Source organism: Rosa chinensis, chromosome 2 (assembly GCF_002994745.2).
Source record: "Rosa chinensis cultivar Old Blush chromosome 2, RchiOBHm-V2, whole genome shotgun sequence".
NCBI classification, from domain to species: domain Eukaryota; kingdom Viridiplantae; phylum Streptophyta; class Magnoliopsida; order Rosales; family Rosaceae; genus Rosa; species Rosa chinensis.
In genome coordinates this window covers 12,166,135-12,179,755 of record NC_037089.1, presented here as the reverse complement: position 1 = coordinate 12,179,755, position 13,621 = coordinate 12,166,135, and the positions used below count along the sequence as shown (strand labels likewise).

Here is a 13,621-nt window from a genome sequence, read left to right as displayed (position 1 = left end):
TAACGGTAAAGTGACGAAAATTTAACGGAGGTATCCATTTGGCCACATTTTGAAAGTTCAGGTACCATTTGGTCACTTTGAAAGATTGAGTATCATTCTGTCCGGTTCATGAAAGTTTTGACCCGTCTGAGGGGAAAAACTCTTTTAACTTATTGTGAACACTAATGCCAGCATAAGCTATTTTAACATATCTAACTCACCTATTTCATCAATACAACTCTAGTCCAAACTCAAACAAAACTAAGCAGCACTGGAAAACTACCAAAGCTATATGACGAAGAGTAAAAAACAATGGTATCCGAAGCTTCTCAGTCAACAATCACCACCAATTTCAACTTGAAAAGTGAAGTTGAGCTCGAGAGATAAGGAAACTTTACCAAGTGAATGTCCCTTTCGAGTGGGCCCGCCTTTGCTTGATCGACAGTCATCCTCTCCATGCGCAACAACAACGACTCAATTGAGCCTTCCCTGCCGAAACCCTAGCCTCCACAGAAGCTCCCATTGCCAGAGCTTCTAGAAAAAACGCAATCGCAGCCGTGGATTGAGACCGGTTCAGTGGCCGCCGTCGAAGGCGAGCTGAAATTGCAGGTGTCTGAATCGAGGTGAGAGCAATGGCGGTGAGGCATGGGAGCACGAGAACGCTAGGAATGTCGATGGCCGAACACCGAGAAACGCCTACAACGCTCGGATCTACACCGAGAATGAGATCCAGAAGCACTCCAACACCAAATTCAGAGAACAGTGACGTCGGCCTTGTTAGTGACGACGACCGAAGCTTGCTCGCAATCCTTGAACATCTACACGCACTGGTGGAGCGACGCGAGCTTATTGGCACCATGGATCTTTGAGTCGCAGGTCAGACACAGGTAAGGCGGCGTCGTTTCGAGGTTTTGAAAGCTTAGATCAATTGAAATCTCACCAGATCGGAAGCGGTGGTCGCCGGAATCAGAGAGAGGAGCGTCGTTCCGGTGGTTGCAGGAATCGGAGGCGGAGACCAAAGGCGTGAAATACTGTGGTCGAGGAGAGAGAGAGAGAGAGAGAGAGAGAGAGAGAGAGAGAGAGAGAGAGAGAGAGAGAGAGAGAGAGAGAGAGAGAGAGAGAGAGAGAGAGAGAGAGAGAGAGAGAGAGAGACTGTGATCGGAGAAAGAGAGGGGGGGTAAGGGCGTAGACCGATGGGAACTAATTGGGTTTCTTAAGAGGGAGGGTAAAATTGTCAGGAATGAATTATTTTGTGGAAACAAGTGGCCTTATGTGTATAAAAAAAATTAAGTGGCCTTATCAATAATTAAAGTTTCAAAAGATCACTTGTGTGTAATTTTCTAAAAATAGGGTTAATTTTCTAAAAGATCACTTGTGTGTAATATTCTCCAACCATTAAAGCTACAATGACACGTTTATAACAATTTAGTTTCTCACAATCGACATCGAATGCGCCTCTTTATGAACATTTCAAGCTTCATTTTGTGGGCAATGTTTTTATGTAATAATATAAACAGTAGGGGTTAATTAGTTGTTAATTACAAATTAACAGAATCAGGAAGAGAAGTACAGTAGATATGTTAATTAGTGTCAACTGTCTAAGTAGCTTGTACAGTTGTACGTACCCTATGAACAAATCAATAAATTTCCAACAAATCCACCCAATAAAAATACATTAACAAAGTAGCTAGTGCATATATATATATATATATATCAATTGTTTAGGACGCAAATTAGGGTCATTTTCACATTATAACTAATCCAGCCTAAGGAGCTTTTCGACTGCATTAATCTTTGGTTACATTAAGTAATAAGCACAAACGTACTATAAAGATTAAGATCCCCACTACTAGTATATATATTAGCTCGAGGTAGCTAGGTTAGCTAAAAAAGCAGTCAGAGCCCAATATTCCCTTATCACTGTCTTCATTAATCATTATTATTGAAGCACAAGCATATATGAATCTAACTTTGCAGATCGAGAAGAAGACTACTGAAAGCTTTAATATTTTGGGTATATATGATATGGGAAACAACTACTATAGGGTTCTGTAATATAATCTTGCACCATATGCACGTCCTTGTCTGAGCATTACCATTACGTACCCACCACCGTGAACCACCATCATCTACTTCAATTCATATATGGCCGGATCACCGCTACGTACCGCCAACCTTTTCCATTCCTCTCGATCTGGATCTCATATCTATATCTTTCTGTGGCACTCCCATTAATGATTGAAAAGACTACCATGGATCGAATGGTGCTATAGGTTTAAAACGTGATGCTCGATGTTAATTAGGGTTCGTATGGATGCATGTGTGAGTAGTGTACGTGTTCTTTGTTTCCGTTACTTTTGGCATTTGACGGTGGCCATGTATACTAGAATGAAGCTAAATTTGTGTTACATGTGTAACAAGTACATACTTACTTTGAGTTTGTCCTTCTTTATTTGGTTTACATATGTAGATCTAAAATCATTTCAAGGGGAAGGATTCAAATTTAGGGTTTTGGCGTAAGGGTGAATGTTCATCTCTTTAGTCTGTATTTTCGTTTGTGAAAGGTAATGTCGACCATGTATGTCTCTAGTTCTTTATTTATTTATTTATTTATTTTGAATTGTACGGTGGGATAGTTAAAGAAATAAATAAAATAAGATACATAAGAAAAAATTTATCTACAAGAAGAATACTTTGTTTATACACTTTATTAGTTTAATAGCCGTTGTATTTTTTTTTTTTAATAAAGGACGGCTGCGGCTGCCTTCAAGGTTTAATTAATGAATTTGTCGAATACAAAGGGGAAATATTGAGCCTAAACCCCTAATTACAATAAGCATCTAGAGAACGTACTGAAATATTATCATGAGTCTCTACCAAATAACTGTATTCAACTAAACATCAACTAGAAAAGAGCGCTCTAGTAGCGACTCTATTTACTTTGACGTAACGGGAAGATAATTAGATATGTAACCCAATTACAACGTAACATAATTACCATATGCACAGTTTTCCTACGATATTGCCGCCGGAGGATAAATCGACGACACTTAACTTTACCCTGTCACTAGGTGGTAGCGACAATTTAACAAAGTAAAGAACTTGCTGCCTACCTAGAGCAAACAAGGCACTTTGAGTACACACACAAACACATAGCTCGACTAGCCCTAAAAGATACATGCATGGACTTATTACTCGCCAAAGGCGAGACAATACTAACCAATTAAAATAACTAAAACCAAAAATTAAACAACCAGCCCAGACTCGGGCCTAAAAAAGTACCCAAACCCAATGCCTAATCCAGGAAGCAGGAGATACACTAGCCGCCAGCCAAGCCTGATAACCGTTGCATACAATTGTTTTGTTTGTAATAAGTGTAATAAAATATTACAGATAAATTAATGATAACCGTAGAATTGTTATATTTGTACTGAATTGTGACTTGTGACTGTATTAAATATTTATATTTATAATTTTATTATTTCAAAAAAAAAAAATTGATGATCCTTACTATTATTGACTATCATGTCCATCAGATCGACGTTCTTAATTCTAAGAAGTCACTTCAAGATGCAAATAATTGAGGGGATTATGCGTGTCCGTATATCAGGCTTGGCCGTTTAGGACAAGCTTAGCTTATGCTACGGAATGAAAAGACCGTACACTAACAGCCGATCGTGTTGACCCTTTACGTGGCACAAAGTGCGGTAACGTGGTGATGGTGGTGGGTCCCACCCAGGAATCTGTCGGTGCACGTGGCTGTACCGGATTATTGCACAGAGGTTCTAGATTGCGCGCCGTTTGGGCACCGTTTTCGCGCCATCATGAGCTGTCGTTGTCTGATTGGTTAAGGACTCTCGTGATCCTTCTTCTGTTAAAGTCGGTGGGAAACGACTCCGTTCGTTCTCGTGTGGGAATCTGCTCTCTATGCCACGCGCCGTCGGTGGAATTGTCAGTGTGTGGAAACTATGTGTGGGAACTTGATTGGTTGTTTAGGAAGGTGCATGTCACGCGAATTGTGGTTGCGTCTTGTGCGGATGTCCAGCACTAACGGTAAAAGATGGACAAATCAGAAAGAGGATCTTTGTTGGATGCTGTGCTTCAATGTAGCCACGTTAGCTTTCGAAGTTCTAATCGTCTATAGTTTCATTAGGTTGTAGAGCACTTCTGCCCAAGAGAATTTGACGTTCCTGAAATTTGTTGTTGATAATGTTATTATCACTTGCTTCAAATATAGTAGAATTTTGAAGTCATCAAGAGGTGCAGATTCGACATATCTAAGCTGTCATTGATGTTTATCAATTCGTTTTTGTCGATAAATCTAGTAATGAAAAAATATACGTTGAGGACAATTATAAATTTATAATTAAATATTTGTAGTAAAAATATTTACTTATATATGTTTTATCTTACGTTTCTAATCTGATATGAAAATGACACAATCTCTTTTATGTATTGTGTATCTATATCAAGAATCTCAAAAATTTGAAATGCTTGATTGTCTAGTAACTATTAAGTAAACTGAAGAGTACATTGTCATGATAATCTAATATTATCTAAATCGTATAGCTCAAACCAACCTAAAACCAAACCCAAGAGCCAATATACGAAGTCAAACCCCGTCCACTTAACCTTCGAGCCATAATCATAAAAAACCTAAATCTTAACCTTGAAGCTCTTATTTCCACTAAATTAACCCTATAGAACCTAACTTCCAGAATCTCATTATGCGTATAAACAATCTTTACGAATCCTAACGACTCTTAAATCCTATCAGTCATGAACAACTACCAGTATATTCATGCTTAAGCAGTTAATCACTTTTCATTCCACCCATCAAGGCCAAAAAGGAAAAGGCAACTAAAAGGTGTAACTAGGAAACTCACTCACTACATCCAAGCAAGCAAACAAAAGAACGGTAATTTGATTACGTCGTTAAAACAATGATTAACAATCACATGAACTCCAATCACGATAAAAGTGAACTAAGAATGTGGCTACCGAACACAATTTCTCGGGGAATTTGATTCATTAGGATTTGGCACGCGCTTTCTGCAAAGACATTCCTTCATCTTCAAGATTTACTTGGATAGTGTTCTTTTTGAATCCATCATTATCTCGAAGACAAATCTCCTTCTTCATATGGGACCAAGGTGTTGGCCTCCATTATAATTCTTAAGGTTCCATCATCCTTGGCATATTGGCATTATAACACCAACCCCCTCTAGAAACCAATCAATTTGTGCAAGCTCCCCAAAGAACACAACACCCGTTATAAAGTAGATTGGATACCTCACTTTAATTTCTTTATTTTTCCTCTTTGGAGGGCCATAAACGAAAAAGATTAGGGCAAATGTACGGTCGTTGAATTTGCACTTTGGCCTCAATATTTCCCTATCGACAATGATATAATTGTGCAAACTCATCATACATTTGTAGAAATTGCGTGGCTCAATATAAGCTAATTAATGAAGTGAAAAAGAGTAAATCCTAAATCTTATACGGAAGTTATAAACAACAATCTACCTTATATAAATAAGTGATCGCTCCTCGCATGAATATTAGTCGGTTCATGTTGGTCTTTTAGACAATAGTACTAGTTGGTGCATCTTTTTGTTCATAGTATGTAGAGAAATAAAAAGATAAAGAATAGGAAAGAGCATATATAATAATCTCTCTCACAAAACTATTTTAAGCGCATATTTTGATCGGAAGCAACGTAAACCCAGTGTCATCATCAATCCGAACGTTCATCATCTATTAATTAAACTAGGGTTCCACTTAATTAACGGATCAGCACATGCTAACTGCCATAATGTGGTTGTTTGCTTGTCATTCAAAGGGTTAACAAGGAACAAGAAGAACACCATAATCAGTTCCCTCCAAAACATAGCAAGAACCAATCACTTTTTACAAATAAGAACAGACAAGTAATGAAAAAAAAAAAAAAAAGCCCCATAAAAAGAAACCCTAACCTAAGCTTGAAGCAATTATTATGAGTATTCCATGCTTTCATTATGTTCCTCTTTTATCAAAACTTTGGGTCGATAAACGTTACTATCAAGCATCGTTTCTTTCCTATAAACATGACAAGCCTTCACCATAGCAATAATAGTCCAGTCCTTTCTGTCGGTGTCTAACCAGCTTGAATACTTAAAAAACCTAAATAAATAAAATATTTAAAAAAATTCCCAGGAGACTTCGGGCCTAATAAGAATTGGGCCTCTATTGGGTAGCCCAAGACCACAGTCTTCCCCGCCTTTTCTATACTCTTGGGAACGAAACTCCCACCACCCAGTAGCTGAATTTTAAAATCTCAACGGTCAATTGCTTCCCTGAGAAACCAAATTAAACCCTAGACGTGAAACCCACACATGCTTCGATTCTCAAGCTCAATTTCTAGACTCATCCTAAAGCAATATCCAGTTCGTTTGATTCACGCTAGGTCCAGAAATCGATGCTATCCCGATGGAGAAGACGATGGCGATAAGGCTCGGAAAAGAGAGGCGAACAAAGATGGGTATTTTCAATTGTACAAGAGCAAAGGCCAGCACCTCTTGACTAATCAACGCATTCTCGACAGCATTGTTCGGAAATCGGATATTAAACCCACTGATACTGTCCTAGAGATCGGACCCGGCACCGGAAATCTCACCCTGAAGCTTCTGGAAGCTGCAAACAGCGTTGTGGCTTTTGAGATTGACAAGCGGATGGTGGAGGTTCTTCACAAACGCGTTGCAGAGCGCGGGGTTGATGATCGGCTGACGGTAAGTTGAGTGCAGATAACATGTTCGATGAAATGCCTGAATGAATGAAATGCGGGACTGAGAGATTTTTGGTGATTGGTTTTGCAGGTTGTGTGTGAAGATGCGTTGAAGGCGGAGTTTCCGGAATTTGATCTTGTTGTGGCGAACATTCCGTACGGGATATCTTCGCCTCTTGTGGCGAAATTGGTGTATGGGGAAAGGCGGTTTCGGAGTGCCACGCTGCTACTGCAGAAAGAGTTTGCGAGGAGATTGTTGGCTAAGCCTGGCGACTCGGAGTTCAACCGCTTGGCTGTGAATGTGAGCCTGGTGGCGGATGTGGAGTTTGCCATGGATGTGAGTAAGAGGGAGTTTGTTCCTTGTCCCAAAGTGGATTCGTCTGTGGTTATTATTCGTCCGAAAGCTGAAGTTCCAGATGTTAATCTGGACGAATGGTGTGCTTTTACGAAAGCTTGTTTTGGCAAGAAGAATAAGACACTTGGAGCGACGTTCAAGCAAAAGAAGAAGGTGGTGGAGCTATTAGCGTTGTCCAAATTGACAGAATTAAATGCCGAAACTGAATACTATATTGGTAGCAACCCCGTAGGCGATGAAGAAGAGGAGTGTTCATCTGCTTGCTCGGAAATGGGAGGAGCTAGTTCTTTCAAGGAGAAGTTGATGGGGGTTCTAAAATCAGCTGATTTCGAAAACAAGAGGCCTTCGAAGCTGTCGAATGACGAGTTACTTCATCTACTTGCACTATTTCATCAAGCGGGAATATATTTTTGTGATCGGTCCAAGAATACAAGTGTGGTGATTGAATCATTTGAGTGATCCTTCTAACAGATTATAGCTACTAGTTTTGCTATATGTTTTGTCTTCTAGCAGTTTCATTCATTAGTAAAGGAAATGTTTCTTCTAGTTTCTAGTTTCCTTAACTATAAGGATGTCACTTGAGGCTCTCATCTCCCCTCAAACAGTAACACCAACACATGCCAAAGCCAAATCATGACCAAACTCTCATGAATAAAATGTCCAGGATTTATGGCTTTCAAAATTAAAATCCCTAACAGCTTATTACAATCTTACATATAATATTTGGAGTTAGGGGTATAAAGTAGTTAGCATGCTATTTTAAACAGAATTCCCGTAACAGAAAGTCCACATTAAAAGCATTTTCAAGATAACATGGCAGATTTCCGGCAAGAGAAATTTCCTTTTGTTATGAAATTATGGTACCATAGTTTGGCTCCACCAGCTCAATATTATTGAGGGATGGCACTGGAGCCCCTATGCAGAATAGGGCCAAATTTCGGAGTACAGTAGTTATCAGATCAAACATCAAAATTAATGGATTGGGGACTTAGAGTTGGACTCATTCATCATCCACTTGCATCCAATTTTTTGAGAACCAAGGGCCCAAAAGCACCTGCAATTGACAAAGATGGTGACACCAGAGCTAACACTAATAATAGAATAGAGCCCATCCCCGATCCACCTCTATTAGGCTGTCCATGGCTAGTTGGCTTCAATGATATCCCCATGATTGGTCTTAGCTTGAGATATACTGTACTGAATTTCCTTGATGAGCTAAAGCAGATCATGTGATCGTGGATGTGATTGAAATAGGGAGCTTCCTCTTCATCTTGACAGTCGGAAAGTGGATAATCTCATCTTTCTCAGCTACCCATCTGCAAGAAAAAGGTACCCAATCAGCTAACTCTTACAACCTTCATCAGGTTTTCAATTAGTAACATTAGGTTAAGTTCGAGAGCCATGTTTGTTTGAGCAAATCTTACTTATAACTGGTGACAAGATGATGAAGGAAGATTGATAATTCGAGACGAGATAGTTCCAAACCAGGGCACAGTCTCTGTCCTCCACCAAATGGTGTAAAACTAGTACTATAGTTTAAGGCAGCTTCTCCCTTCTGCAATGTCAAAGAAATTAATATGTAATTATGTATTATATGCATGATTAGCACACATGCAGAGACACAAAATTAGGGTATAGCATCAAATCCAGAAAGTGAAGTACAAAACTAAAAAATGAACCTATATTTACCTCCCATCTCCATGGATTAAACTGATATGGGTGTTCGTAGTTCTCTTCATCCATGTGGACAGAACTAAAAGACGCCAAAACACACCATCCTTTTGGAATCAAATACCCTGTAAGATTCAATATAAAAATCGTAAGCAAACTCAAACTGCTTGCCCTCATGTACATGTAGATATACATTACTACATAAAAACTATGAAAAATACTACTATACTCCGGTATATGTTCATACTCTCGGTTTTCTACTGTTTGGTCAAGTCAAAAATCATATCTAACAGTTGGAAAAAAAGGTTACATTAAGTATTGATGTTCTAAGAGTGTAAAGAACATGCTGACCTTTAATTTCAACATCTCCGGGAGCTTTTCTCCAAATAGCATTGATAATATTTGCCATTCTAAGAGTCTCACTTATCACCTTCAGATCCAAAATGGGCACCCTTTAGCAAAAATAAAAGCAAGGAATGCAATATTATGAACACTCTACAAATAATGCATTATGGGACTCACATTTTGAGTAAATGGCAAGGACATGTAATCGGTCCACAAATAATTTTCCGAGGAATCAACCTTCTGCTTCTTCAATTCCATGTTCTCCTCCTGCACATACATACAGTAACATGAAAACGACTCTCACTTCAAAATCAAAGCCAGAACTGGACAGATTGATTCTCAGTTTCCTTTCACTAAAATGAGCTATCATCACTTCAATTCTTAGGCATACACGGAAAGGTACTTCTTGTAGAAAAACAGTAATACTACTAAAAATAAAGGAGCAGCTTAGCACTACAGCTATGAGTTTTCACACACTTTCTCAGCAATTCTTAATGTCAGAAGGAAACAAATGGTTTCTTATCACTAGTACTTTGATGAGTTTCTCATCACTGTTAGGTTCATCTTCCACTATGACGTTCCTTCAATAGATTCCATTTATATTTGCCGACATTCGGTCTAGAATTTGCAATATAATTTTTACCACTCTTTCTGACCTAAAGTGAGACTCGAACTTAAGACGGTAAGACCCATATATTTAAACAGTCCTCTCAATATTACTCTAATCAAAGCTCTTGTAGAAGAAACTCACTTAGCTATGTCATGATTCCGGGCAAAAATTTGTACAAAATTAACCTTCATATTATGTCACTATGATACAAAGTGACGAACATATTGTGTCACCATGATACAAAGTGACGAACAATATCTGTCCCAAACCATAAACCCTAACATTTCATATCATTATTATTATTTTGTGAGTATGGCTTATTTTTCACATGTTATTTAATAAAAAGAAAAATTAAAAAAACACGGCCACTGATATAAGGTCCATTAGAAATATATATAAAATTTTTCTTTGGGTAGGAAAAGGACTTAGTGGTTGAAGTCTCACAGGAACGAAGTTAATAATAGTGGTCCTCCGCCTGTCAGCCGTACGATCCACAATCGTACGGCTACAAAGCCTCCACACTCTCTACTTCGAGAGGAAAGTGGGGCCCCATTTCCACCGCCCTGCGTGTCCAACTCGTACGGTGCCATTCGAGTGTCTAATGAAAAACCGAAAACGACTTTTCAGAAACAGAGGAAGTCAAACACTTCAGAAACGCCAAAGTCGGGGGCCCACCCATCCACCGTCCGGAACTAAATTCCGGCCGTCGGATACTAAATAATACGCATTTAGAAGCAAGCAGTAGATCGATCACGTACCCTTAACTTGTCTAGAGCGACGGGGCTGTCACTGAGGTACTTGACGGCGAGGGTCATGGCCATCGGCACCGTCTCCTCTCCCGGAATCATCATCTCTATGATGTTCCCGGCGACGTAATCCAACGGCAGGCGTTGCGCGTCGTTCGAGTCGCAGCTGTCCCTTAACAGCGCGTCCATTGCGTCACAGACTGGTCCTCCTCTCTCTTGTGTTTTGGCCTTTCTCTTCTCCTCTACTATTTTCCCTACCATCTTCAACAGTCGCTCCCTAGCCTGCACAAAAATGTTTATATATACATGTGTGTGTGGGTATATAAATATACATAAATATATGTATATGTATATGTATGTGTTGGGAATTGAAACTAAACCCTAAATTGTAATTTGTAAACCATGTTGTTGTACCTTGAGAGATTTGTAGAGCCTAGTTCCAGGGAGCTTGATAGGTAAGCAGATCAAGCCTTTGATGAACTCTTCAAATTCTCTCTTGAGAAAGTTCAGATCTTCACCAGGACCAATGCTCATTAACACTCTAACCAGAACTTCAAAGGTGATCTAGAAAACCCAAAAGCTAGTTATTGTTAATTGTTCTGCTTGCTGTCGTATTAAATGTAATTGCGGTTTATTTCTTGTTATGAAAAGCATGATCAACAATCTCATAACCATAACATGTTTTTATAGTGGATGAGATATGGACCTTTTGGGTTTCGTCTTGGATGTAAATGGGGTGATGCATGTGATCTGTCCAGCCAGCCAAGTTGAGCTTGACAGAGTTTTCAATGTCTCTGGTGATTCTTGCTTTGAATTGTGGGGACTTAAGGAAGCCGCCAATGAGTCCATGAACTCGCTTGTGGAGGCTTCCGTTGATTTGGAGAATAGAGTTTTTTCCCAGAAGTTCTTTGATTGATTTTGGATAAGCAGGAACGAAGGTGTTGCCATGGTTTTGCAATACCACCTTGTTCACTTCAGCATCTGTGGACACTATGATAGGGGTTCCCAGAATGTGTGTCTTGAAAACCTTCCCATACCTGTATAAAGAGAAATTTGTTTAACAATTTCATTAGCTTGCTACACACTGTTCATTGAATAGACTAGGGTGAAGTACCGCTCCCTGCAGGAGCAATAAGAAGCAATAATATTTGAGGTGGAGTCTAGGAGGCCTATATAGTTAGTGTAGAGCAGGCTTTTTTTTCCTTTCATTTACTTCTTTGGGGCAGTTCCTTTTTCACTCTTGGTTTTCTCCTCTCTTTCTATTGTCACCATCCGTCATGAATGAACAAATTCCATTCTTCTATATAATTCTTCTTTTACCATGTCTTGGTAACTCTCAAGGACCATAGTAATAATTTGTTTTTGCTCGTCCATTACCATAGTAATCCAAGCTAAACTACTGTTAGTACAGTTAGTTGTTTCTTTAATTCTAGCTTTGCTTCATCTCTCCTTTTCTCGTACATGTTAGATGGTTCCCTTTAAAAGCTACCTTTAACCACGGAGAATCTCTATACCACACGAACCCATCAAGACTAACAAAAAAGTATCTATTTGGATGTTTGGTTTAGTCAAGTAGCTTGATAGCTTTGAGGGAGAACACCAATATATCCTTACAAAGTGGATTAGATACTCAATATTCCTGCTACTTGCTTATTCGCTACACACACACACATCATATATACTGACGTATCCATCTTCATCATTGACAGCATAAGCAGGAAGATCGAGATCGAACATATATATCTTTAATTTGACCCATATGGTTCTAAGGAAAAGATGCTATGGTTGTGATTAAAATATTTGAACACTTTTACATAGTATAACATTAAGACCATAATCACATGATTAACATGATAATGAAAATAATGGGATATGGAATATATTAAAGCATTTCTATGATTCGATCTATACGGAACATCAAGGGTGAAACTATTAGTTAGTTTTGGAAGAAATATCGGAGATTTCATGTTTTGGGAAAGAAGGTATAATTAAAGGGCAGGGAGATTGATTCAAAAGAGGGAAACGACAAATGGAACTGAAGAAGGTATGAGAAATAAGCAGTTCGAAAATGATGAGACTGAGAGAAGGAGAGAAGCTTACTGAGATGTGCGACTTTCCATGAAGCTGACAGGTCGAGAGGTGTAGCCACAAGCAATGAAGTCGAGGGTTTCTCCTATCAAAGGCCAACCTAACCTCCCTTTCGGAACTTGAGGACGACCTTTAACATATTGATCTTGGTTCTCCTTCTCCTTCTCCTCCTCCTCCTCCTTCTCCTTACTCTTATTAGAACTACTAACAAACCAGTAATAACATATTGATCCCACAACAATTCCCACTAAAACCCAACACCCCGTAACCATTTCTATCCTCACCTAAAACAACCCGGTTTCTCTTTTCAATTCTATGTAACCCTAGCTAGCTTGCTGTCAGCTTCTCCCTCCATGCAGCTGGTTTGCTGTGTATTGCAGTGTTTGTTCTTCTGCTATATGCGAGAGAGAGAGAGAGAGGCTTGGTTATTGACAAGTCAATGGAGAAAGAAACCAGCTAGATTAGCTAAGCTTGTTGGGGTTGTATATATTTGTGGGAGTGAAATAAATGAGAAGGGGGATAGGTATCTAGAGTGACAGATTCGGAAGATCTAGGGCTTTCAAAACAATCATTAATGAAAAGGCAAATTGGGTGCACCAAACGTGACACGCCTTCTTCACTTTCTATTCACACAAATTAGATAAAATCGGCCAAATGAAAAGAAAAGAAAAACAATTAAATTATGGATATCCAATCGGACAAACACAACTCACAAACCCCACAGAAATGAAAATAAATCACCCTCTATCAAATTTTTAAACAAAAAACATTATGACACGTTTACTTACTTAGAATGGAAAACAATCATGAATCGGAGACAAATGGAATGAGAGAAGAAATGAATCGGTATTGATTCCGGAGGATTAATTCCTAAACCCATCTCCCCCCTTCGTAATCAAATTCCTGAATATTCAGGAATCGATTCTTGATAAATATGTGGGACCTACACCAATTCGGATTCCTTCATGTGTTAGTAAACACATGAATTCTTTTACCCGGAATCATTCCGATTCCTTTATGTGTTAGTAAACACAGGGATGTTTTTACTCCGTAATCATTCCATT

General features: G+C 38.9%; 2 protein-coding genes across 2 annotated transcripts; one reads left to right on the top strand and one right to left on the bottom strand.

Annotated features, from left to right (window-relative positions):
- Positions 1 to 6,263: 6,263 nt before the first annotated feature.
- LOC112188663 (ribosomal RNA small subunit methyltransferase, mitochondrial) lies at positions 6,264 to 7,760 on the top strand. Its single transcript, XM_024327826.2, has 2 exons — positions 6,264 to 6,746; positions 6,834 to 7,760. The coding sequence occupies exons 1-2, from the start codon at positions 6,354 to 6,356 to the stop codon at positions 7,554 to 7,556; spliced, it is 1,116 nt and encodes a 371-aa protein (XP_024183594.1). The 5' UTR covers positions 6,264 to 6,353; the 3' UTR covers positions 7,557 to 7,760.
- A 166-nt stretch (positions 7,761 to 7,926) lies between these two features.
- On the bottom strand, positions 7,927 to 13,069 carry LOC112188662 (3-epi-6-deoxocathasterone 23-monooxygenase CYP90C1). The gene is made up of 9 exons (XM_024327825.2): positions 12,570 to 13,069; positions 11,176 to 11,506; positions 10,884 to 11,033; positions 10,482 to 10,751; positions 9,291 to 9,380; positions 9,120 to 9,198; positions 8,787 to 8,893; positions 8,522 to 8,652; positions 7,927 to 8,413 (listed from the first exon to the last, which is right to left on the bottom strand). The coding sequence occupies exons 1-9, from the start codon at positions 12,827 to 12,829 to the stop codon at positions 8,323 to 8,325; spliced, it is 1,509 nt and encodes a 502-aa protein (XP_024183593.1). The 5' UTR covers positions 12,830 to 13,069; the 3' UTR covers positions 7,927 to 8,322.
- Between the last annotated feature and the right edge of the window lie 552 nt (positions 13,070 to 13,621).